This window comes from Puntigrus tetrazona, chromosome 19, assembly GCF_018831695.1.
Source record: "Puntigrus tetrazona isolate hp1 chromosome 19, ASM1883169v1, whole genome shotgun sequence".
NCBI classification, from domain to species: domain Eukaryota; kingdom Metazoa; phylum Chordata; class Actinopteri; order Cypriniformes; family Cyprinidae; genus Puntigrus; species Puntigrus tetrazona.
In genome coordinates this window covers 8246864-8274454 of record NC_056717.1, presented here as the reverse complement: position 1 = coordinate 8274454, position 27591 = coordinate 8246864, and the positions used below count along the sequence as shown (strand labels likewise).

The following is a 27591-nucleotide window of genomic DNA, read 5'->3' as shown; positions in this document are numbered from 1 at the left end:
GACGTGTCGCAACAGCACACTTACGAGCCGTCTTACTTGGTGCCCTGTGAGGGTAAAAAGCATTTCGGAGAATTCATCTCTATCTTTCTCTGAGTTTTTTTTTTATTTTTTTTTTTTACAAAGGCCCGTGTATGATTCACACGCGTCCACTTTGTCTTAGCTCTTTTCACAGCTTTCCAATAATAACTGCACGCACATCGACTCTCATCTCCTGTTGTTCTCTTGTCCCAGATCGCAAAAAGCTTTCTCCGCTCTAATATCAACCAGATCCTCCTCAGACTTCGCTGGGGCTTTTGTAAAGACGCGGTAACGTTTATGCACGCATGAAATATGTGGGTGTAAATGTTTTAATAAGAGCCGAAATGAAGCTATAAAAATTTTAGGGCCCCCTGACACTGTAGGGCTGTGAATGCAGACTGCTCAGTTTTAGTGCTTTGCTGCCCCCTTGTGTTTGGATGGGAGACTTAAACGCGTGCTTGCTGAGGTTTAGTTCTGCATTTAAAAAGGCATGTCTTTGGAAACATAACGGGTTAAATAAGTGAGACTGCCGAAATACCAACATGCTAGTGTTAGTCCGAAAGGAGAACGATACCTTTTACGTGAAGCTTTTTTTTTTTTTTTTTTTTTTTGTCTACTGAAAACCAGGTTTGAACACTTTGATGTTGTTCATCGCCATAACTGTTCTGCTCATACTATAGTAAGGTAGTTGTCGTAGTGGTTATGTTTAGGTCAGGCATACAAGGCATCTAAAATATGGTCAATGCATTCATATGTGCTTTTATAAGTAGGCTAATAGTAAACAGCCAGTAATGTGCATGCTAGTAAGCAACTGGTTAGCGTTTTCTCCTAAAGAGTTAACTGTGTACATTACCGTTAGCAATATCCATCGACTTAAAAAATAATATTGTGTCAGTGTTTGGTTTTTCCCTTTGTTTCTTTTTCTTAAATTCACCAGCGTTAGCGTTAATTCCCCAAATCTGCGCACAATGATCACCTAGGTCCTATTTCTAATATTTTTCGTTTGTTGAATTCCACTGAAAATATTATGCATGTATTTTAAAACGTTCAGTATGCAAATGCTGTTAAGATTTTTTTTCCTCCATCTCTCAGGGGGGCATTTAATAGTACTTCATTAACATGAGTTACAGCGTTTCTCCAGCGTGTTTTATGCTGAATAATGGCAAAGATGAATCTTCAGCATCATTACTCAAGTCACTGGTGTCACGTGATTCTTCAGAAATCTCATTCATGTGACGATTTGATTGTTAATGTTTTTTTTTTCTAAATGTTGAAAACGGCCGTCCTGCTATGATACTGCTTTCAGTATTCTTCAAATGAACAGCATTTGTGAAGTCATGTAACATTTACGTAAAATGTCTTGATTGTTGAGTTTGGATAAGTTACATCCTTACTAAAGAAAAAAAGATACCTCCAAACTTTTAATCATCGCATGTTTTCCCGTAATGTAATGGCTAATGATTTAATGATGTGTATCTGAGCCTGCATGAAAATATAATGCCTACGTGTTTAGTTTTTTGCAAATGCATGACGTTATTGCATTGATAATTGTGTATTGCATTAATTCCCTGAACTGTTAATGAAATCGTCCATCTTTGCAGGGATGCGTTCTCAGAAAACAGCACCATGGACAGCAACTCATTCAATCAGTGCAGGTCAAAGCTTCGTTATCCACAAGACTAACCTTGTTTAACCTAACGAGAAAAACATACTGTGCTTCATTTGATGCAGAAAGTGAAATAACCTTCAGTGAGAAGAATAGAGAGCAGCTCGAGTCAATGACAAAACACCATGTTGAATGTAGTAAATGACAAGTTTATTTCTTGCACAAAATGTACAAAATAACAAGCGAATGGACAGCCCTTCCCCCCCACCCTCCTCCCTGCCCTGTTTGAACTCCCCGCTGATATGAAGTTGAAGTTCTGGAACAAATGTCTACGGCAAGTCTGATGGTCCAAGCCAAAACGCATGGTTTTCTTAGAGACAACACATACCCAATTCAGATTCACCGAACAATTAAAAATGAATAAAAACACCGTATTTACAGTCTTGTCTGAACTTTTACAGCATGCCATCTATATATTCATACAGAGCTTTTGTTTCGCAACAGAACTCCATATAGAAAACGTATTAGGAGATCAAATCAAGTTCGACTAATGGCGAGAGACACCCAAAATACAGCACTGCGTTTTTTCGCGGTAATCTTTGATTCATTCTTTTGTTCTTCAACCCACATCTTTTTTTTTTTTTTTGTTTGTACGTTTAGTTTTTTTTTTTTTTCGTTTTTTTTTTTAACTCTGCGATTCTAACAGAAAGAATCTCTACTTGAACATCCGCTTAGGCCTCGTAAGATTCCACAAGAAAACTCCTCTTATTTACACCAAGTGTTCTGCAGCTTCAAGTCTGTCGTTTTCTGAGTGTGTGAGTGTACATAACGTATCTCAAGATTTAGATTTGTGTTCATGACAAAACGAATCACTCGGACGTCACACAGCGCACCACTTCTATTTATCTAAAAGGCAATGTCGCAGTCTCGTTTGGCAATGATTTGCTTTTGGATACGGAGGAAAGCAAATCCACATCGCTGTGTCGTCGTTCACAATGGTGTGATTTGGCTCATTTCTTCCTCGCTTTCTGCAGACGGCGTTTGTAATATGCGGACTCTGAATGGGAAGCAGCTATGGCACAGGGCAGAATGTGTGTTTGCGTCTGAATTACGGTTTCATGGCTTACTCGCTCTGTTTAGCATCCAAACTTTACAAGAGCAAAGGAAAAAAAAAAAAATATCGAGCTATTTAAAGGATTGTTCGTCTCATGATATGTACAACTGGCCTTTAACCTCCACAAAAGAGCTGTTAGCATCATCCGACGTCTCTTACATTGTCATGAAGGCATTTCAAATGATCGCGTTCGCAGTTGTCGCCTCGGTAGAGTATTGCTGTACAGCACTAGTGAAGAAGTCTAACAAAAAACGCTTAATTTCTTTACAAAACTATCCTGTGCTTTCCGAATATATATATACAGCTAGATGGGTATAGTATGCGTTTGAGATGCGTCTCAAGTAGGTGATCTTTACGTTTATTCTGTAACAGACTTTGTGCCGAAGAGGAAATGCCGTGGACTGCAGTTTTATCAGGAAACCCACGATTCCTAGAATGCATCGGATTGGGAATAATCGAGGATGATGAGGCGAAAACGCATGAAAGTGGATCTGAACTATACACTGATTCAAGCCACGTTAAAGTCTTTCCTGTGGAGTGGGCTTCCTTTTTCAAGTGTGCAAAAATACTCTCAGAAGTAACTTGGAACGTGAACCATTTTGTTGGTGGTTTTTAACTATCGCGGGTTTAATTCGGTTCCTAAAAGCTTAATACGTTTCTGTATATTTGTATCGGGTAGTTTTGTTTGCTTTCTGAATTTTAATATACATATATATCTCTATTTTTGGTTTTTTTTTTCCTGCTTTTATAAAATGACACAACATGATGAACCATCAACAGTCTCTCTCTATATATATATATATTTATTTATTTTCATATTCCTTTCTCTTTTCTAGAATATCTTATTTAATTTGAGATCAAGTTGCATTATGCTCTTGTAAACAAACAGGTTTCAGAGGTTTGCCAGTCGTCGTCGTTTGTTCTCTGACAGTCAAGTCTCTTTCTCTGGGGTCGCTCTTTCTCGCTTTCATTGAAGCAGGGCCCTGATTTGTTTAGAGGTGCTGTCATCATTTAAATGTCTTGTTGTATACCTGGATGAAACGGAGAAGTCTTTAGTCAATGCACGTTCTTGCGCGCTTGTACATTTGGGAGGTGTTGTGCGGCGCACTCACCTCAGTGCATTCAACAGTCCCTCCACGCTGTTTGAAGGCTGTTCTTTCAACACCTTGATGCAGCCCTTCATCTGCGAACGCACGCATGCAGAAACGCAGCTTTAAAAGAAAGGTCACCCTTTTCTGTCCCACACCCCTGACTGTGATCACGGACGCCCACCACACATCCAAAAAAAAAAATAAAATAAAAAAAGCATACGTGATCCGCCACAAACCCCTCTAGCGCTGCTCTAGATTTAGAAGCACTGCAGTGTGTGGATATACTAGGTAGAATTACTCGGGGCTGCTTTTTTTTTTCTATAAAATGAACATGCAGGCCACAAATAAACACCATAAAAGCAGGCGACGTGACCTGTGGCTGTAAGTCGTACAATAGCTTTTGTGTGATTAACTGAATTAAATTTATCTGCTGGATTAAAAAAAAAGGCTCTTCTGCTCACCAGTGCTGCATTTATTTGGTAAATAAAAAATACTAGTACTATTGTGAAATATTAATACGATTCAAGTAGCTGTTTTCTAATTTAATATATTCATCACCAGCGTACTCCATCCGCCGTCAGTGGTTGAAACGTATCATCGTGAAATGACAAGATAATTTTTTGTATGCTCTGCTGTCTATGGGACGACCACAAGCCTCCCATTTATCCTAAATCTCTTAACTTCTGATCTGAAGATGAACAAAGCTTTTTATGAGTTTGGATCGACATGAGGGTAAGTGATTAATGACCGAAGGTTTTCCGAAGGATCATGTAACACACTGAAGGATTGAATAACGATGCTGAAAATCACCTTCCGTAATACAATTATAATAGCAAATATATACAGTCTTGGGGAGCATAAGAGACTTGTTTCTTGTTGCTATATCACACAAAAGCTATAATACATCTATTGACATTCTTTCAGAATCATTTTTGATAAAGGTAAACATTTTAGCCATTGTTCACTTTCATTATATGGAAAAGAGTGGATAATCTGTCTAACATCATTTATTTCCACAGAATGAATAAAGTCATACAGGTTTGAAACAACATTAGAGTGAGTAAATTATGTCAGGGTGAACTGCGTTTAAGAAAGTGGTTCATTTATATATTTCCAAAAACAGCCTCATTCAATTTTTTTTTAAAACGCAGTGTTTTTACTGCATTAGATTTTATCAGATAAAAACATGTCAATTAATTATACTAAACTTCTCCAGTTTTGCAGTTTGACTCTAAACCAAGTAGTCTCATGGTGCATTGAATATATGTCACAGTTTCTTTATCAGTAAAACTGATAAGGTGATTTCTTACATCAATCTTGGAGGTCTTGGCAAAGGCACCCACTGGATGAACATGGTCATAAAGGATGATGACGCCCACCATCACACGCATGCAGAACAGCATGGTGTCTGTGTTAGTAAAACGGCACCGGTACTCCCTTTGGACAGGAAATAGTGACCACTTTAAGCAAAATGTGCATGTATTCTGGATAATAGACATTAGTTTTTCTTGTTATTTTTGAATCTGCTGAACTTACGGAGTCTCCAACATGACACGGCACACGCAGGCCATAGTGCTCAGGCAGTCTGTGGTGTCCTCGATTGGCAAAGTCTTGTTCTGCAACACGCAGAGAAATGAACACCCGTACGAGCCTCTAGAGGGCGACTTTTCAGTTTTTTCCATTTCATAGGAAGTCAAATGGTTAGAAAAACACCTGATGTTGAACAAATTAAAACTGACGTTAACATGTATTTGGATGTAATATCTAAAAGTAAAAACTTGAGACCAATGCAAACTATTTTCTCACTGACATGTTTGGTTATAGGCTACTCTTCAACGAAGGCATAGTTTACCCAAAAATTCTGTCGTCATTTGCCATTGACTTCTTTTGGTGCAGATATTCTTTAAAATCTCTTGTGTGTTTGACGGAAGAAAGAAGCTCACAAAACTATCCCACATGAGCAGAAGATTGAGTGAAAATGATGAATTACCTCAGACACAAACTTAGTCGTGGCATTGCTCAGAGTTTTGAGCATGGGTGTGGCTTCGGCGTAGAAGAGCGACATCCGATTGGCCATTTCATTATTCACTTCATTCTCAGCTTCTAACTGCAATGCAAATGTAAAATATTGCATCAGATGATTAAACTAATTAAGTGACATATTGACCTTCCCTTATAAATGCACTCCCTGCTCAGACAATTATAATAACGGTTATAACGGTTATACATGCTTTCAGGGGCGTTCACACTAACGATGATTAGCTCAAACTGCTGGTTGCTAACACATGGATTAAACTATAAAACTGTGTCATGAGGCGGATCACACGAGCTTCACTGTCTGCGAGTTTTAACAAGCTTCATCATTCAAACGAAGTCACCAACTTTAACCAAAAGTGAATGACATCTTTTGTCAGATTTTCTACTTCAGAATTTCATGTTTAATTCAGCGTGTGAACTTGTGCTGTCTGTGAATCTCTCTAGCATTGTCTGAGAAAAAAAATATTTTTAGTGTGTAAAAATATCAATTTCAGCTGAACTTACCTGCTGGTTGTTCAGCCGATTCCTGCTGATGGTCCTCCGATAGTAACTAAAGTCGTTTTGTATGGCTGGGTTTGTCATCTAGTGAAGACAGGATTTAGAAATGTCAAAGGCTCTCTCTGGGCAGACTGTTGACTGCTACTTTAATATGGAATGAATAAGAGAAATGTTGAGGCGGATCACACAGCCAACTGTGAAGATTTATTTCCTAGATGTCCATTCTCAAGGGTGCACTTTGGAGACGGACCACGCAGCTAACAGTGTTGCTGTTCAGACGTTTTAACCCAACATTACTGAGAACTTAAGTGTGAGGGTCTTAACTGAGTGCAGATCTAGATATTTCAGCTGAGCTCGTATGAGAAACGCTCACCTTGAGCTCATCGAAGCTGAGGGTGAAGTGCAGGATCTCTGCGAACTGTTTGGCGAGCGCCTGCTCTCTCTCCAGATGCTGCATGGGAGCGTAAGGTGGGCTAGTGAGGGCCTCCAAAAGACTGCGCAGGGCGTTCTCTGCAAACACGCATCGATCACACGTTTCATTGTCCCGTACAGTTTTGTTCTTTCAAACGAATTCAAAGTGAATGCTGTTGTCGCCCTTCAAGATTTCCAAAGACTTGTATCATCACACCTCTGGCCTTTTGATCTGATTTGTCAACCTTACAGCATACCTGCATAATGTACTGCAATGTGTGTATTTGATCTCCATGGTTACCAGCTCGACGGATACCGTTGTGTTTACCTCTAATGCTTCTCTTTTGTATTTTTGTAATTGCTGCAATTTATCGTAAGAACCTGTGATCCCGTCAGTGTTGCCTGGATACTGGAGAACGTTGGAAGCCGCAGCTGATGCAAGCGTTAATGACTTCCAACTGCAGCATATGACCCCGATTATTAATGCATGCTTCTGGCTGCTTTTAATAGTCTTTTAATAACCGAACCAGTGCTTTAATAGAGAATAAAATGACCAGCTGGCTGTACCAAATTCATAAATATTTGTGAAATATTGAAAGCGATTACCCCTTTTTTTATTACTATTATTATTATTATTCCAATTATTTAAGCAGGAAATCACCTAATCAAGACAGCAGCACATACAATTTCACACAAAAACACAAATTCCACATCCAAAATTCGTAAATAAAATCAGATCTCGAAAAACAATTACAAGTACAAGTTAAAACATTACACAGAAGACATTTAAAAGTACTCAGTCTTGGAAGTCTTCTTTAACTTCCTTTTTGTATATCGTTATCGAAAATTCATTTTTGAATCATAGGAATATGCCTTCTATAATAATGGTAAATATTAACAATTACTCTTTAAATAATTGTGTAATGTATTCTTTCTTTTTTTAATATATCCCTAATACATTGTAAGTGCATCCAAGTTTCAGTGTTTGGTGTTCTTGAATCTCAGAAATACTAAAGCTAGTCGTCTATCAAAGATTGCAATAAATGTTAAAGTTCTGTGTATGACAGCTATATGAAAGCAGCATCAGAATATGGTCACGTGTGACAGTGAAATATTTAGTTTGATCATCATTATACATGAAATATAAGACCAGAGAGACATTTCATCAGCAGTTTGCGTTATGATGGTGAATTGATGCTGCGGGTCTGTGCTGTGCTGTTTAAAGTTGTTTTCTTGTTTGGCGACCAGAAGAGGTACAGCTTCGCCGTCAGAGCTAAGCAATGTCTGAATGTCATTAGTATGCCTAAGCGTGTCTCCAGAGGAACTATCCTTTCCTCTCATTAAATATGCAGCAGCCCTACTATAAATAAGAAGCTGATACGTTTTATCAGGAGGCCTACCGAGAAACCTGACTCTATCAGCCAAGGACCAGATATTGCGGATAGCAGGATTGAGGAGGGTGGGGCCTCTTTTTCTCATGAGTCACTGCCATACCTTGGCAGGGAGAAGCTTATCTGCATGTTATCTGTCTGGCCGGAGATCTGCGTTTTTCACTAGTCAGCACTGCTGTGAAAAAAGAGGCAGCTGATCGACTATTGCGAACCGTGCGCTGAATTGTCAGCGCGCATGGGAGGCAGGAACGCAGCCTCCTCTACGCTCTGCTGCCGCGGTTGCCATGCCAACTCTTTACGAGGTCAGCTGCAGAGGAGGACAGAAACGGATGCTTGCAGCACTCGTTATACACACGGTCAGCGCGTTGGACGACTCGTGCACGCAGGGCCCATTACATGACTATAAAATAAGACAATTGGAAAACAATGGCCACCCACTTACCTAGCCTGAGAGAGAATTCGTAGAATCTCTTGAGCTTGGCCACTAGGGGGCAGACTGCATTCCAGGCTTTCTCCTGCAGCTGGAGGTCGTTGGGGTTCTGGATCGCCTGGAGAGAAGGACGAGCGAGAGCAGCTCAATCCACAACCTTCATTTACACTGACTGCAAACTCAAGGTCATCTGTAGGCTTTAAACGTTACGCTGCGTGATTTATTCAGCAGTTGAGTAAGTGCTGCACATTTGCTGTTTATGGAAGAGTGTAGATTGGATACTGCTCAAACCATAAGCTACTTCAAATTAATGCTTTTTTGTCTTTTAATTTAATTTTTAAAAAAGTTACTTTGGATTAGTTTTCGGCCGCAGTGTTTGTTTTCTTGCTTCTGAGCTTCTAGTCATTTTATGATCACCGTGCATGAGAGTAACATCATATCAGCATGTAATATTCAGTTCAGCAGTCATTACACAAAAATATGTGATCACTCAATTGCATTGCTGAATTATTACAGAGAGATATTTCATATGCAGTGTTAATGCAGTTACTTTGAGTGAGAATGCATTGTCAATGTTACAAATGCTTTCCATCTCAAATAAATGCTGTTCTTTTTTATCTTCATATTGACTGAAAAATTATTTTAAATCGCATTTTCAATGGAAATAAAAAGGAACACAATTGTTCTAAGAAATGTTTCGGCTGCAAATCATCATTAGAATGATTCCTGAAGGATCATGTGACACTGAAGACTGGGGTAATGATGCTGAAAATTTAGCTCTGCATCACAGGAATAAATTACGTTTTAAAATATTCAAATAGAAAACTGCTGTTTTAAACTGTAAAATATTTCGCCATATTAATGTTTTCACAGTTTTTCAAGTCATATAAATGCCAACCTTTGGGTTGCATAAAAATCTTACAATTAAAGTAATATATATTTTAATATTACTGTATTTATTTATGAAATTCAGCCTTTGTGAACAAAAGGCAATGGTAGTTTTGTCTGTCTACTTTTTCTTTAGTGATTTGCACTGCCCACAACCACGGCGCTATACATGCATGATATCAAAACATGCAACTTTTAAAGGAGACATGTTCTGGTTTTATTTCTAATCAGGCTTACAATATTACAATATATGATTAAACAGTCAAAAAAAATACAGTATTTGATTCAGAAGAGTAAGCAACCTAAGTCAGAACTCCCTAGCAACCACCCAGAGCAATCTAACATAGTAGCAGAAGGTTTTGCAAAGGTAAGCACAACTAATACATGCAAAAATAGCCCTACCTCTCTTATTTCTTGTCCTGCTCCATTGTAAGACTGTAACTCCGCCAGTATCCCATGGGCCTCTTCCAGCACAGCGCTAACCTGGTTCCACACGGCTGTCTCTGCCTCTGTAGGCTGAGCATCTGTGGGCAGAAGTCAGATGAAGACGGTCAGAACGTCAGAGATAGACATAAATGCTCAAAACATACACAGTTTTGTTTCAATTCTGCGGACAAACTCAGTTATAGATCACCTTTATCACACTATCGCACTGGTATCATTTCTACTTGTCCCGATGGGTTATGTTTCGGATAAATTGGATTGCGTTTAACCGGTCAGAGTTACATCAGAAAGCTGGACCAATGATTACAAGAAAGCTTCATGGTGTGAGTTAATTTGGTGCTAACATTGGATTATCATCATCTTTTGGCACCCAGAGGGGGAAAGCGCTTTCCAACCAGCTTTGGAAGATAGGAACCATAAATCCATATGGATTAATCTGGTAATGATGATGGTGTTATTGTGAGTCAGAAGTACATGAGGAGGATTTGGGTTGTGTCGGTGTGTATCAGGATTTGTTAGGGCTGATATTAACAGCTCTGGTGGGAAATGTCGATGAAAGGCCACGGCCAAAGAAGCAGCTCCATATGGAGTTGCTGGCGAAGGCTGGGATGGGTTTAAAGAGTGGTGTCAGCTTTCAAGCATCAGGCATTTGATTAATAAGCTGATGAGAGCAGTCAGGAAAGCAAACAGAATATCATCTTCTGCTGGACATCTCTACGTAGCGTTTGGGTTTTAACCATAGGGTATGCAATGCGTACAAAAGGGGACCAAATAGCTAATAATTCATAAGTAATCCATAAATTGAAAGGTTTGTTTGTAAGAAATAATTCTGTTATTGATGTTTTCTCCTGTTTAAAAAAAAAATCAGCTTGTCTAAATCAAGAGTGACATATTAAGATCTGTTTACAAATGATAGTAGCCCATAAGAGTACTAAGCAAATATATAAGTGGATTTTAATGTAGCCGTTTTTACTGAAGGAAGATTATGTGGATTATTTATCATTTTAATGATGGATTTGTGTCTTATAAATGCTGCTTTTCTCTTCACAAAATGTTAATGATGGACTGGAGTGTGGATTTTTGTGATGTTGTTTGGACTCTCATTCTGACGGCACCCATTTACTTATTGGTGAGCATGTGATGGAATGCTACATTACTAATCTGTTCTGGTTACTCATCTACACCTAGGATGAGTAAAAGTTCGCCAAATTTGAACTATTCCTATTTTAAGTGGCTCACACAATTTTTCTGGGTGAAATCTGGCCATTTCAGTCGAAATCTATTTGATCGTAAATTTAGCAAAAATCGCTAAGCGGATATCACACAATCACACAGATTGGCCTCGCTGACCAACAGAACTCTGCTTGGATTGAAAGTGACTTCTGTGTCACTGTGCTGTAGATTCTGTAGCTGTAGAAAAACACGCATTTGATCATGTAGTGTGAGGAATGTTTCAAAAATCTTATAAAGAACCCTTCGTGGAATGGAAGGGTTCCATGTATGTTAAAGGTTCTTAATGGAACCATAAACGCCAACAAATAACCTCTGCATGGTGTGCATTGCGTAAAAACTGCAGCAGGAGGAATTTTGGGAAACGATGTTAACTGCTAGCTCAGATTTCTATTTCTCAAGCCCCTGTACAGTAAGTGATCTGTGAAGCAGTGGCGTCTCAGCCTGATTTACAAGCATGCTTCTTTATCCTGCATCCAAACAGACGGGCTGTAATGTAAATAGAAGCAGTTAACCCTATCAAAGGTCCTTGATGCGTTTTCTCTGTCAGTGTTTGACTGAATACACACACAGCTGTTTGTGCCATCAGCTGAGCAAACATACTTCAGCACAAACAAACACACGCTCTCCACTTCGGTGTAATTGCCAGTGGCTCCTCCCAGTCGTGTCACCTCCGGGTCTGTTTGCTCATCCTGCCTGTGATCTTCAAACAACAGAGTCCGGAGACGGCCGTCACTGCTACAGTAGCAATGGAAAGTTTGCTTTCCCTTCTGCACACTTTTATTGCGCACCACACACATCTTTTGGTCAATCACATGTATTGGAGCTTTAAAGACTGCGCCATTGTGTCTTGCATTTGAGTTACTGAATTTTCGTGAATGCCATTAGTGGCACACTAACCCCATTTCAGAAGTGAGGAAATGTAAACCAGTGCGGTGTAAGACAGGTGATCATTGTTTCACTGTCACAAAATAACTATATACAGATCGGGAGAGCGGCTGTTGTCCTGTTTGGTTTTTTTGCATGTTGTGTTCAATATTTTGATATCACTTCTTAATAAATTCTACTATAGGTGTCAATGACAACAACCTCTTAAAAACACACACATGTCAGCTTATGTCTGTCTGCCTGTTATACCATTTTCATTTAAAAAAATGCTATAAGTATGTGTGGTATAACCATAAAGAAAAGTACTTTTACATATTTTTGTTACACATGCGAGTAATAATCCAAGTAATAATTATCATTTAATTTTTTAAAATAAGTTAGCAGTTAATTAAAATAGTTATATGCGTACATTTTTTTTAAATACAATTGTCTTATTGCTTTTTAAGAAGCAATTAAACAATATTATAATTATTGTACTTTTTTGAAAATAAATACATAGAATATTTAGAAACTGAACATATGTCCGTCATATATACAAGAGGTGTGTTCAGATCAATATAACTGAAAGAAAAATTAGCCTATGTCATTGACCCTATAATGTGTTACAGATGAATGCATTACTTCAAGAACATCTCCAAAGCACTGAAATATTCTTAGAGGAAGGACAGCCTATATTTTATGTTATAGACTGGACAAGAACCGCTCCAAGTCTTCCGGGTTCTCACACTTGAGGGACAGGAGTTTTATTTCCTCCATAAAAAAGGAGATGTTAGGCATGTAGCTGTTAGAGGTGTCATAAAAGGAAGGATTACTCAGGAGGGAGAGAAGTGCTTAGGTAAGGGTTAAAAGGGAACACGACATCAGAGAAAAAGGAAATTGAGGCTCCCCTTTCAATAGGCAGCTTCCATTCCCACTTCCTTAAATCTTCAGACTGGTTAATAATGCATTCACACACACTCACACACACACACACACACACACACACACATCCAGATGCACAGGACACACAGGAACAGATTATGGAAGTCTGCAAAGGTTTGGACGAAAAAGAGGAGTTAAGTTAAGTGTTATGTGATTATGCTTTCCATCCCACTCTGCTAAAAAAAAAAAAGCATGGCATTCGTACGACGACCTTTAGTTCAGAGGATCGCAGCCGACCTGGAGAGGAGCGCAAAAAAGTCACGTCACAAATCGAGGTCACCGAAAAACCCTTGAATGCCAGGCATTGATGCACAGACAGAGGGATGGCGGAGGAAGTGAAAATGTAGAGGACAGCGAATGAGGAGGAACCGTGATCAAACGGGAAAGAAAAGCAAACTCAAAACATAAGAAGCTGATGGTCTCACGTTCAAAGTCAAGGAAAACTATTGGGCCATGCTCAAGTTCGGTGCAAGCCAGCAGTTTCAGGAGATTTCCCATGATCCCCCTGGAACAGAGAGAAGGGAGAAGCGCGTGGGTCATGGGAGATGTAGCAGACGTGTGTCTGGTGTGGGGTGTGTGTTCGTGTGAATGTGCGTGGAGTCTGGGATGGGGGTCGGGGCGTATAGGGTGTGGGATGGGCTTTAGGTGTCGAGATTCTCGAGTGATGTTGATAGGGTCACATGATCACACTGAAACTCCTTCTTCCTGCTCTCTTTCTATACGTGAATGGAAACGAGTCAACACAACCGTGAAGAAAGCAAAACAAAAAACTTGAGCCTGTCTTAATCCACCTAGAGGTTGCGTCTACACCTGCTCCAGCCCTGATACCTCCATCTCCGATCACACACACATACACACATCCGAGCACACGTACACACACCGTACACCGGTGAAAAACTTACTTTCGAAATCCAGGAAAAAATGAGGACAGTTCTCTAAATCCTTGCCAAGGACCTTAATGAGGTTCCCCATGGCCGGCAAACCTGGGCAAGGAAGACAAATACATACAGTACAAAGAAATACAACCTAGATGATACTCATTAGCAAGACTCCTAGACTGTCAGTGCTTATTTTCACAGCAAAAACACTGGATGTTGTCATACGATGTGATAAAAGACTGGGAAATGCTAGAAAATGTTGCTAGTTTTTTTCATAGGGTTGATAGACTGTAATAAAAGCAGTTTGTGTCTGAAATAATTCAACTTCTCTTTGTTATGGCAGCGTGGTAAAATGAATGCATGCCTTTAAAGACGTGAGTATTATGTTAGTCTTTTTCCTCCATGCTGTTTGTTGCAATGCAGCATTTGATACAAAACAAGAAAAGAGCAGAAATAACTCCACAATCATGACACAAACTGCACAAGCAGGAATAAACCCCTTCTGGGGGTGATCTAGCATTGTGTGACTTAAGATGTTCGGTAACTTATAATAGCATGGTAATAATAAACGAACTCTTAGCTGAGGTCTGCCTGTTCTAACCAGATGTGACTAAAATGCTATTTGACTTGACACGTTTATAGATGATCAGTTTCGTGAAGTGGAATTTTGGACTATTAAGATTTCACCATGGCCTTTGCTTATCAGCCTCACGTTACATAAATGGAAACTCAATGACAAAACAAAATGCATTGCATTTGGTCAGAATGTAATGTTGTACCGTGAACATAACCGGTTTGTTTGTTAAATCAGTTTGCATGCACTAAATATCAACTGCAGTTGGTGTATGGACACCAAACGGTGCAAGCAAATGCTTGCATTAGAGAAATAATTCTGGACTGACAAGTATATAAAAACATTCAAGGAATAAAATAGCTGGATTATCGTGGCACTTATGATAACACAAAAACCTATCATGGCATTTCCCAAGAGACACAAATGCTCACATTGGCAGTGTTCGAAATAAGAATCGGGCTGTTTCATATCTAGGCTTTTAAATCTTTCATATCAAGCCATATCCTTCGCTTATGGCACACAACGCAAAGATGGCTCCTCTCATCCTGTTTATCACTTAAGAGGCAATATATCCCCCTCTGCCTGTCTCCTGGCAACCACCAGTAGAGCCCTGTTTCCATGGCTGGACCACATTGCCTCTCCTGCATGTACTTTATCTCAGGCTTTCATCATCTACCAGCCAAATCCTAGTCTGAAGTATATAACGGTCTTTCTGTCTGTCTATATGTCTTTGTCTGTCTGTCTGTCTCTGTCTATCTGTCTGTCTCTGTCTATCTATCTATCTATCTATATGTCTGTCTCTATCTGTATCTGTTTGTCTATATCTATCTATCTATCTATCTATCTGTCTGTCTGTCTTTATCTATCTGTCTGATCCTGTGTTTCTGTCTTTCTGTCTGTCTACCTGTCTGTCTCTATTTAGTTCAATTCAAAATTGCTCTATGGGCAGTATTTGCCATATATCTATCTGTCTGTCTGTCCCTGTCTGTCTCTGTATTTGCCTGTCTGTCAGTTTATCCATCTATCTATCCATCTATCCATCTATCTAGTGTCATCCCTCGTGCCTCCCTTGTGCCTCATTCCAACAGAAGATTTCACTGAAACCTCTGACCCCTCAATTTTTCACCTCTCCAAAGCTCACAGAAAACCTGAAACTGTCAACCAATAATTAATCTGCCCTATCTGTCGCGACAACAAAAAGCATACAGCCTGACGCATATGACTGTCCTTTACTTACCAACCAACAAATGTTTGCCTTCCTTCTTCCGACTTCCCTTAATAAAGCCTCACTGCGCTAGCCCTTTCAGTTTTCCGCTCCTATCCGAGTCTGTTCCTCCGCTGTACTCCACCTCCAGAGCTGTCCCTGAACCCAGCTGTGAAGAGTCGGTCTTAATGCGGGCTGGTGCCGTACAGCCCCACAGGAACCCTCTCAGCCTTACCAACGCTCCCCTCTGCAGCTCTGCATTCAACATCGCTCTGCTCTTTTCACACTTCTCTTTTTCTGACAGCTATTTAAAGGCAGGGCTTAATTTAAAAGAACCTGGTGAGATCGTTTCTACATGATACCACTGTGCATATATGCTTGATTTAGAAAGGGGTGCGAGGTTCAAGAGCTGCTGGCTTCCACTAGTGCAGGGGTTTATCAATAGCTTGAGCTTTCTAGCTGCAGTTTTCTGTGTGCAAAACTTATACTCTGCTGAGTTTAGTATAACACTGTCCTCCGCAGTAAAAGAAAGTACCTAATCTTTTGTCGTTTTTGCTATTTTCTGATTGAAAACGTATATGTGATGTTAGTTTTTTTTGTTTGGGCTAAAGTGAAAAGAGGCAAATTCATTAAAGCAGACCTAAATATTGAGAAGAGAGCCCCAGTGTACTGAGTTATAAGGAAGTGACCCTGGTGGCAGCTTGACGGGCTGACCAAAAACGGATTCTGTCTGAGACAGAAACTAGAGCAAAAACTTGTGCTTACACAGCAATATCACACTGTCCCTCTCTGATCCGCTCAGACTAGCCCAGACCTGACCGAGGAAATGCATATTTATTGTAATGCCACATCCAGGATGTTGCTTAACTTTAACACTAAAGCTTTTGTTTCAAATATCTGTTGGTTTCGTTACTGTATAAAGAGATGAATAGCAGGCTGCATTAAATAAGCACAGCTTCAAAGATGGAAACTAATATCTATAAATGTTTCTGCATGGCATCTGTTCATAGGCTATTTTTGATTGGAGTTGTGACTCTGCTGGTTATGCTGAAAACGATGAGAAAATCTACGCCGTCACGAAGTGGGCTGACAGAACGCAGTTGCTTTCAGACACTTTTTTTTGCCCCCTTGTATTTTCACATGTTTTTCTCAGTCATGGTGCCATATGGCTTGACGAACAGGGATGCCTTTTTTTCTTTTGTTCCATACCTTTGCTTGCGTTTTTTCTCAAGGAGCACTTCACTGCATCAAATGAGAGCCTGTATGTTTCTCCTGCGGTATCACAGCATCAGCCTTCGCTACCTGAAAGAAAGAACCAGAAATAAAGAGATGGTCAGATTAACATATTTCAGAAAAAAGGCTCAGAATGCAAACACGGCATCGCATTTTGCCTGCCAAAAAAATCTCTCTTCATGTTTTGCTTAAGAGACAATTAAGCCTTTTAGGATTGTTTTTTTTCTTTTAGTGACATTATTTTCATTACAGCTATGCAGACCTCATCAAATCCTCCTTACTGTATTTAAAAAAAGCACAAACAAATTGTATTCCCATGTCTGAGAACAAGGTTAGCACAAACCAATGCAAATGATAATGCAAAAATATATAAACTCTGATGAAACTATTTTAAAAATTATCAATCAGAAATAAGAATAATGGGACTAATTAAGTCCTTTTTTTAGACATTTGTCAGAATGAAGAAAGTAATCAGCCACAGAAACATTCATTTAGTTACAAATCTGAAAACTGGGTGGCTTGTTTTACAGCAGTAAGTCCGGCAGACCATATAGTCATAAACCTCTGGGGAGGGATTCATGGGATACACTCGACAGGTCACACAATCTGATTCATTTCTTGAATGGCACGGCCAGCCACCGATCTATCATCATCTCACACACACACTCAATATCATCCTCCAAATAAGGAGGCATGTAAACAGTTAGCTCAATGCATTATGCGGCAATGTCCGTCATAAATCTGAAGCAGCGTGCAGCATCATGCAGCACACAAAGAGATCTGCTCACTGCAGTGACTTTATGACTGATATGATCCTCCTTCATCTAGAATAACATCTGGGGATCATTTAGCACGCTAACGCCATGTAAACTGACCCTGGATCAGTTCTACTGTAGTTCCACCGAAGTGTGTTCATTTTAGACGTTAAAATACACAGCTTAATGTGCAGAGATAAAGAAGTAGACGATTGGTAGATGAACAGAGTGAATCAAAAGAACAACATTTCTTTGAAATATATTTTTAAAAACGCATGCTGTGGAGTTTCACTATGGTCCAGCAGAACATGGCCTTCAATTGAATTCACTGCAGCGTTAAGAGACTTCAGACTTATTGACCGTGCAGAGGAGAGGGTCATCCGGGGTCACCAGGGACCGAGAAATGTCTTTGAGAGCGTACCTAGTGCATAGATCACGCCTGTCCACCCCCAGTAGAAAAAGACTGTTTAAATGTCAAAGGATAAAGTTGTAATGATTTGTACAATACAGGTCTGACTGATGTTCATGTCACAGTGAACAAAACACAAGGTCAAGCATTTCTTAATGAACTTTGACCTTTGCCAGCAACATCCTAACAATGCTGCGGCAAGACACGGTCACTTCAAAGGGACTTTATCTAAAGGACTTGCATTACAATAAAGAGCTCTCTGAGAAACTGGAGCAGATGTTCTCTTCTGCATTCAGAAGGCTCTTAAAGTTGTTTTGCTCTGTTTAAAGCCCATTTATAGTTCCATTTGCACTTACGGTGCATTTATTTCTGTTTTTTGAAGTGGAAATTAGTAAGAATAGACTCTGTGCTGTTTAAAAGAGCACTGTTTTAGAGTCACCAACATGAAATGAAATCTCATTTACTGTTCCGTTTTTAATCAAACTGCACTTTCAGAAAATGAATGTGCAAAACAACTAAAGGTGCATTTTTGTACTTTTAGGGTAAGATGATAAAGATTTTTAGGGATAAATTAGACACAACATTGCCCTTTAAGGGGACCACCCCAGTGACAAGCTGTTGAACTCAAAAAACTACAATTTATGCACATAAAAAACACATTTGTTGAGCATCGCAAATATTGTAGGCTCTATAAATTGCCTCTGATGTTCCTCATTTCTAAGTCTCTTTCAATCTGCCAAATGACTAAATGTAAATTTGTGAATATGTCCAATTTTTCTATTCAAAATATTGTCACAATGAACATTCAGGCTTAATGTCAATAGGTTTTAATAGGTTAGCAAATTAGATGCAAACTACACTAAAAGCCTCCGAGCCAACACATTATTAACCTTGAATGAGGCACCTCAGGAATATGCCTTCGGTAGGGGGGTCTTTTATTTATGATTTTCATTTATATATGTAACTAAACATATAAGAAATAAAAGGAAATTAAGTATATTTTAGTATACCATAAATCCTTGTCAGTGCCTTCAACTGTTAACATCGTAATCGTATTTTAAATACAGTAGAATTATGAAATTAAATATAAACATATACTTAAATCCTAATAGAGTGTGTGAGAAAAAAACACCCTAAGGTTGATTGCATTGAATATAATTTGCAGTTAAACGGTAAGAAATCTTGGACACACTTTATTTTAAGATCCGGTTCTCCCTATTAACAAACCATTAACTGTAACTTTTGCCCTTAGTAAACTCCTAATTAGTAGTTAGTAAGGTAGTCCGGTAGGATTAGGGATGTAGAATATGAATATGTGCTTTATAAGTTCTAATAAACAGCCATGGATGCTAATAAGCAACTACTTAATAGTTAGAATTGGTTCATTACGATAAACATACAAGTGTCCAAAAGCATCCCATTAAAAGTACTGTATGCTTAAATGTACTTCCATTTCACAAGGGAGTCAGGGAACAATAATAGTGATATATCTTCTTTCTTTTTTACTCTGCCTATCCTTCTCACTTCCAGTCTTTGACATGTCCAACTTTTTTAATGAGCATCATTATAGCTTCTACAGTGTGTGGAGATAGCATTAGCCTAGCATGGCAGGTCCTCAAAGAGAAATGGGTATTGACAGAGGGCTCGCCGCTGGGCTTGATGGGAGACGGCAGCGTCAGCGCCGGATGAAGCGAACGAATGGAAATCCAATGCTACAGCTGACAGGGTTGAGGATGCTCGGCCATCATCGGCCCCCTGTCACCTTCACCAATATTAGAGAATAGCAAAACATGCTAGCGCAGGAAGCGGGAAGAGGAGAGGGATCGACGGGAGCAATTCTCCACCGCCACCCCTCCCCCATGCTCTCTCCATCCGCGGCGCTGGAAGAAAAAAGGCTGAGACCGGAGAATGGCGCGCAGGGCAATTGCAAATTAGCATTGTGTGCCTTTGCTCAAGGGCTGACAGGAGACAAAAGTCTTGATCGCGGAGAATCTCTCATCGTTTTGCTCATTCCTTTTGATCAGTGGAATTCATTATAGCACAAAATGAAGCTTTAGATTTCGAAATTTTCCAATGCATTACATTTCGAGGACCTTATTAGCAAAACACAATGCCAAACAATGAGCGAACATCAAACGAACTGTCTGGAGTGAATAGATTTTTGATACCGCTGTTTTGCTCCATTGTGTCCTTAATAGAAATACAGCAGCAATATCCAGATTCATGATGACCGAATTCTACCCTCAGGCTCATTTTTGTCTTGTTTTTAAAACCCAGAACATCCCCTGAGAGTGTATGATGTGTTTAGTAGCAGTGTTGTCAGCAAAACACCAGAAAACATCATTAAGAAAGTGACCGCCTGCACAAAGGCATGTGCCCTATGCACTGTGGTATTGCCGTCTCCCTCTGATAGGAAAAACAAAAGACCCTACTGCCATTGGTGTGAATGAGCCATTCTGGCAGGTCATCAAGCAAACCGCGTTACACTGAGGTTTACCTGCCAGTTTGTGTCTGTTTCACCTATTTCTCTGGATTTCTCACTCCCCGTGTTGAACACACCTGCTCAAGGTCAGGGAGCAAAACCAGGTGCTAAATATAGCAAGAACACTTTCTAATCTCCTTGGAATAAAGCTCAAATCACACGTGTTTGTGTGATGTCTTAGTTCAGAACCATCTGGAAAGACTAACATGAATTTCCAGTGCTCCAAGCCATTATGTGGGTCCTTTTTACCAGGGTAGCATATCTCATCAAAATGCATAATTCGAGCATTTCTCTTGTTAGTTTACGTTAATGGTTAATGCGTTACCTAACAATAACTATGAGCAATACCTTTGTTGCAGTATATAAATGCAACTGTTCACTAGTTCCTGTTGAAATAAATGTTAACTACAGGTAGGATTAATAAATGCTTTATATTTTTCATTGTTCATGTAAACTGTTGTAATTAACTAAAGCTTTACCTAAATTGCCTTGTCAATTTTTTTTTAATAATGCATAGTCAAGCATTGATTTATTCTATCCTGTTCCTTCTATTAATTAATTGCTTTTTATTAAGCCGAATGTACTGCGCAAAACAAATGTTTCATCCTAATTCCATGCCGCCTATGCCATATACTTTTGATCTTGGAGGTTTGGTTCATGTTTTGTTTTTTTTCGAAAGTGAGTGTATGTGATGTATGCCTCTGTGCATGCCTTTTACTAAGCGACGAAAAAATTTACACCAGAAAAGAGTGTGGTTGGACGCACAGCTCAGTCACAATGAGGCTTTTGATACCCATAACTAATGGAAATTTCAACATGACCCAGTTTAAAAACTTGTGTCTTTGGAGCGAGGATATTTGGGTTTGTGTTAACTTGCTCCTCAAGCTTCTGATTGCTCATCAAAGCGTTTGGTGCGGAATCTGGCAGCCACTTTCCTGCTCTCGCTGGTCTGTTTTTGCAGGGCAGATAGACAGATAAGAGGAGATGAAACCCGGGTATCAGCTCCACCGTCACTCAATTTGCCTCTGCTTCATAAAGTCCGTCTGCCAAATAAAAAGCCTCAGTCTTGTTTTAATCCTACAGCGGCTCTCAGTGTCCCAGTAGAGCATTGTGGAAAAACCTGTCTGAAAACAGTCATTTTTGCTATTCTCTTTGATAAGTGAAGCTACATAGTTGAAGCCTAATCATTTCAGTGTTAGTATTTATGCAGTTTCTGTGGACATTAGACATTTTGACAGACATACAGTACCTCTGCGAATCTCATATTTCCAAATGTGGTGATGCACAGATCATAAAATGCACGCGAAAGCATAAAAACGGTCTCGGAGACTATTCACTTTCATCTAGACACATCATGCCCTTCTGAAAGAGATCTGTGAGTCTGCATGCTATGGATGCAGATAGACATACCGTCTCACATAGCGCTGTCTCAGCCGTTGGTCTCGCCTCAGGCCTGTAGGAAATCAAAATGTGGAAACAGGTCACCGTGACCCTATTTAGTATCTATAACCATTTCCTGTGACAGCCGTTTTGAGCAGCGTACATATTGTATAGCTACTTTTTGCATGTAAGAAAATGGAGGTTAATTTATTTGAAGGATTAGTGCCAAAACGCACTTGAACCGAGACACTGATCGTGAAAATGGCAAAATCAATCACAATTACGTTCCTTACAGTTAAGCACATTGAGGGTAAATGAAGTTGTAAATTCGTTCAATTAATTATAGGCGTTAAAGAAAGTTTGATAAAAAGCCTGACCTCGTTTAGCGAGACAAATTTTTAAGCTTCCTTTTGAAACTTCATTAATATGCCATAAGATCCATTGGCAAAATTTGCAATATTATACCTGTAAGTCATTAAAGTGAAAGTATAGTGGGATTTTAAGAGGGGATCAGACAAGCTATTAAAAATAGCATGTGCGTCTTTACACTTTACTATACCTCTGTAATCCCTCATCTTTTGATTCGAAATGTCTTTTGAACTTAAGTTAGTGGTGTAGACATTAATCCAGCAATTTCATAGCACACAGGTTATCAGCTGACTGGATTTGGTTAGATTTGATTCATTAGAATTATCAGGCCATTTAAAATTAGCCTTACGTTTTACGGAGGTTTCAAATTTAATCCATTACGCCTTTTATAAAAGATGTCAGCATTCTCATGGAGATAAACGGCACCAAGCTGAAGATCACAGAGCGAGGTGTTCCTTTCAAGTCATGTATTTCATATACCTGAAGAAGATTTTTTTATTTTTTTATTTTTTTGTCCATCCATTGAAAGTCAATGGTTGTCTGAGCTCCAGCGTTTTTATAAATGATTTTTTTAAATATCTTCTCTTGTGTTTTGGAGAAAATAAATGCAAGAAGGGGCATCACTACACACTTTTAAAGTACTGCTGTACCCCAGTAAAATATATCTTTATATGTCAATGAACATTATTGTACACTGACGTGAGAATTTTTCTGATAGCGTTTAGTGATTCAGAATCAGAACTAGTATGCCAAATGATTCACTCTGTTGATCAAATTGGTCAAACAATCATTGTAGAAAGCAAAACTTGCAAATGTCAATGACGAAGCACAAACGACTGCAGGAATAGACCATTTGTATCCATTTGTATCCAAAACAGCTTTTAATAAGATCTTGAAAGCATCGTCAGACTTCATTTTCTGCCCATTTGAGAGGGCCTGTGCCACAGTACTACTGATGAAATGCTAGAAACGCCCCTGAGTGGCATGAGGGTAAACGAAATAAATGGTCACAATTTCCATTTTTGGGTGAGCTGCCCCTTTAAGTACCACAAAAGAAAGTTCTCGGCGTTCTGCACATTGTTCAGCCCTTGAGCTTGACACATATGCATTATAATGCACGTATGGGTGAAGCTGCAGCGGTGATGGTGGAAGCTTGTCCCAAGGTTAGCAGAGACATTTCAGCCCCCTCCTCTCCTGATTCCCACGCTCTGTGACTGTCCAGCTTCAGGCCACTTCCCTGAGACACACATGACATGCCACACTCTCTGCCCTGACCCACTTACAGTATAGCACATATATAATGTTCATTTGGAAGGTGGGGGTCAGAGTCACTGCCACCAGCGCAGGACCAGAAATCACAAATCAGCACAGAGCAGAACGCCGAGAATGAACAGCTACTGTATTAAACTTTAATGATTTTTCTTTCTTACTGGCAGCAGATTTTATTACACAATTTATCTGAAATAGGAAGGCAACAAAGGAACCGGTCAGCGCTATCCATCTGATTGCAGCAAAGAAGAGATGGAGAGATGCGAGATGGAGATGAGGTTCAGGCGGTCTCTGACACGGAGGTAGAGAGATGGAAAGGAAGAAATGCAGACAGGCATGTTTCCATGGGCGAAGGGGAAAGATTTGGGGTGAGAAACTTGCATCATTGGCTGCAACCAATCAGAGGCCTCGTATAAAATGTTCAAAGGGAGTGTCCTAGCAACAGACAAGTAAATACCTTTTCAGCCCCAGATTGATTATATATAAATGTAAAGCATATATTTGTGATCAACTGTAAAGTGTATATGGTTAATAATTAAAAATAATTTAATGGTCAAATTGAAAAGTTTCTTGTTGAAAAAGCATTTTGATCATTTCTAGTAGTCATAAAATACATGCATTCATATATTAGCTGTCAACTGCATTTATCGGCATTCATTTTGAGTAGGTTACACGTCAAATTTTGTGTTATTCAAGTTCTTTTAATACACGCTTAGAGTCTTTTGTACTTGTGCAAGGGACAGTGATTTTATTCAGATATTGTAGCCACTTACCCTGATTTTAAATTTTTTTTTCAAGTCATGTCAGAGGTCTGGCAACCAAAAGCGTTCATATCCTGACATGTATGACCAGTCTTTACATTTTTTTAGGGCTTCATTCATACAATCCCTGCTCTCTTCCCCCCTCAGGTGTGAATTTCCTCTGCCATGTACACGAGAGCGAGCGAGGATCGAAAAAAGGAGTGGTTCTTTTCTCCATTCATGCTTTCATTCATTTCTCTCAGCCCCTTGACATGCTACATGTTTTTAGCTACAACAATGCACAAGCACGCACACATACAACCGCATGCAGCCTAATTAGCCCTGTGAGGTTTCTGGTTTGCGCCGAATGCCTGTGCAAATGCCACCTGGGAACAAACTGTCATTTCCATGAAGATCAAGCTATCACTTCGCTTAAAGAGGAAGAAAACGCTCATGCAGTGCGCCTACAAAAGCGCCCCTGACTATTTGCCCATGACGCCACCTTATGCACCACTGGCCTCGGTTAATGCGAGAGGAAGTGTATTGATTAGGCTAATAGGTGCGTTAATTAGCTATACTAAAGCGGACGGTTGGTTTTACAGGACGTGTGATGCTACCGGAGTGTTGTGTTAATGTGTGTGTGTGCGTGTGTATGCTGCCATGTGCTGCAGTGAAAGAGGACGAGCCCCAGTTGACCGATCGTGGGGTTGAGAAAGTAGAACACCCCTTTCCCTCTCTCCTCCAATCCCTCGCTTTTTCTTCTTCCGCACCCAGCCGGCTGAAACGGATGCCGGCACAGCATCACCTAGGTATCGCGCTAGCCGTTCTCTCTCTCTCTACCCAAGCAATTAGAACGGATGAAGCAGAAATGAGACACAGAACAGGGCTGACACACACACACACACACACACACACACACACACACACAAAAAAGCAGGAAACAGAAATAGTTAGAGTGCCCGCTTACCGGCTCGGCGTGTTTCGGGGAGGTAACAGCAGTCCAGCTCTTTCCGCAGGCAAAAAGGAAGAAGAGAAAGGATGGAGGGAATAAAACAAAACAGAATAAAAAGGGGGAAAAGAGCAGGGCCAGAAACAACACTCCTTTATCCAAGGGAGCTGAGACTGTGGGTTTCCCTAAACGCACGGCTAGTGTCTGCTTAAACCACAAGCTCACGCTGAGTGTGTGCGTCTCTCTCTCTCTCTCTCTCTCTCTCTCTCTCGCTCTCCCTCGCTCTCTCACATTCAGGCACCAAATGGTCTCTCTCACTGTCTCTCTGCTTTCAAGACAGTCCTGCCTAGCAGCTGCTCATCTATGAGAAATAGAACGCTCTGTTCCTCTCTCTCTCTCTCTCTCTCTCTCTCTCTCACAAAGACCTCCGCTAGCCTCTCCCCTTCACACCCCCTCCCCCTAACTAACAACTGATGGTGTAGGACTGGGGTTGGGGGGGGGCGGGAGTGTGTGAGTATGCAAGCGGACGTTTGCACGAGCGTTGTTTGTTTGTGTGTGTATAGGGGTGGGGGGATTTAACCCTTCTCCTTCAGGCTGCAACAGCAGGTGTGTGTTTGTGTTTGCGTCGGTGGGTGACATGGACATAGCCCCCCCCCCGAGAAGGCGGTGAGTCGCGGTGGCGAGGGTGAAACGAGGCATGTCTAAGTGGCCAAGATAGCTATTGTTTGTGGTTGTCGCACGATTCATGCACTAATGTATACATGAAGACATCCAGCCATGTAGACTAGCAAAGGACTGATGTTAAGGCAAGATGCATTCAGAGCTACGGTAAACTACTGGATGATGAGATAACTGAAGTATTTTCTACTAGTAAAAAAATAGTTGTACGTTTAAGAAAAGTATTGGACTGTGTTTTATAAGAAAATACTGTTTCTTGGGTTGCATGATTAATTCAATATATGTGATCCTGGACCACAAAACCAGTCTTAAGTCGCAATAGCCAAACATATGGGTCACAATTGTAGTTTTTTTTAATGGCAAAATCATTAGGATATTAAAGATCATGTTCCATGAAGATGTTTTTTTTTATTTACTACCCCAAATATATATCAAAACTGAATTTTTTATTAGTAAAATGCATTGATAAAAATGTGCATTTGGACAACTTTGACGTTGGTGATTTTCTCAGTATTTTTATTTAATATATATATTTTTTTTTTGCACTGGTTGCATCTCGGCCAAATATTGTCCGATTGTCCTCTAACAAACCCTATGTCAGTGGAAATATTATTAATTCAGCTTTTGGATGATGCAGAAATCTTAATTCATAAAAATGTACATTATGACTGGTTTTGTTGTCCGATATTTTAGTATATTTTAGTCCGCAGTATTTTCCATTTCTTTGTAAATGTTTTAAATGTGAATGTGATGTTTAAAATACTAACTTTGAATCTGAGGGGTATTGCAGTTAAATATTTATGTCAATGGGGTTCAGCTGAAAAGCATGACTAAAAGCCTCAAGCTTTTTTTCTTTAAGTTCCAGTTTAACAGAGTTACTTGCTTTCAATTTCATCAAAACGTTCAGGAACACGGCGTAGCGTTTTGAGACGTTAGTGGGTGAATCATGCTTTGTGGAAAAATAAAATAAAACATTTTTTCGAAATCGCGAAGAACAACAGCATGTGGAGTTAGAAGTGTGTGTGTGTGTGTGTGTGTCTTTGAGACAATGCTTTTAAACATGCATACCCCCGGCGTGAGGCTCCACCAGTGTAATGTTAGCGCATTAAAAAAAGACTCAGACAAATGTATATCTAATTATAGATATAAGCCTTCCTGTCAGCCTGCACTCCCCTAAATAAGAGGATGTTGTGAGGTTTCACTTTCAGACTCACGTATTCTTTCTGTTGTAATGTGCTTTACTCCTGCCACAGCCTGATGAATATTTTATTTAGATTTGAATTCATGGTTGTGGGCAAAATCTGAAACCATTCACAGCAAATGTAACGATATTGATGCTTAATATTGAAAATGTACTTTATATGTGTAATTTTGACTAGGTGAATACATTTCGGTGGCATCTCTATGGTATTCTGATCTCTAGAAATGACGCGGGTTCTTTATCGAACGTATGTCCATGAGTTTTTTTTGCCACCAACCAGATAAAAATGTCAAATTCTATTAAATAAAAAATGCAATAACATGCTTCAACAAGCTGCGGGATTTGATTCGTGAAAGCTGCACACTTAGTTGTTGAGTTAGGTTTAAAACATTGTTTAATACCAAGCGTGAGGTGCAATAATAGCGATTGTTTGTTTTAACAAGCACTGCTAACAGAAGTATGATGGGGTATGATTGACAGCTACAGTGGCGCCCAATCAGCAG

At 39.7% G+C, this 27591-nt stretch overlaps 1 protein-coding gene across 3 annotated transcripts; it reads right to left on the bottom strand.

Moving 5' to 3' along the window:
- Positions 1–1812: 1812 nt before the first annotated feature.
- Positions 1813–25592, bottom strand: fam49al (family with sequence similarity 49 member A, like). Of its 3 annotated transcripts, XM_043218117.1 has the most exons (12): positions 25228–25592; positions 16833–16925; positions 13870–13950; positions 9887–10008; positions 8609–8714; positions 6738–6874; positions 6371–6448; positions 5820–5936; positions 5366–5445; positions 5140–5266; positions 3851–3921; positions 1813–3769 (listed from the first exon to the last, which is right to left on the bottom strand). In XM_043218117.1, exons 3-12 carry the CDS (start codon positions 13937–13939, stop codon positions 3706–3708), a joined length of 972 nt encoding a protein of 323 aa, XP_043074052.1. In that variant the 5' UTR covers positions 13940–13950; positions 16833–16925; positions 25228–25592; the 3' UTR covers positions 1813–3705. The 3 variants fall into 3 exon arrangements, with proteins under 3 accessions (XP_043074052.1, XP_043074053.1, XP_043074051.1); XM_043218118.1 differs by lacking the exons at positions 16833–16925; positions 25228–25592 and adding an exon at positions 15657–15879; XM_043218116.1 differs by lacking the exons at positions 16833–16925; positions 25228–25592 and adding an exon at positions 13393–13472.
- Positions 25593–27591: the final 1999 nt, after the last annotated feature.

What these genes read in the sequence shown, in the direction of transcription:
- fam49al (XM_043218116.1), bottom strand. Translation starts at nt 13,465, where the DNA reads ATGGGAAATCTCCTGAAACTGCTGGCTTGCACCGAACTTGAGCATGGC. An exon ending in CGAATTCTCTCTCAGGCTAG is followed by an intron (nt 6,875 to 8,608) that starts GTAAGTGGGTGG and finishes GCGTGTTTGCAG; the next exon opens with AGAACGCCCTGCGCAGTCTT. An exon ending in CCAAGACCTCCAAGATTGAT is followed by an intron (nt 3,922 to 5,139) that starts GTAAGAAATCAC and finishes GTGCGTTCGCAG; the next exon opens with ATGAAGGGCTGCATCAAGGT.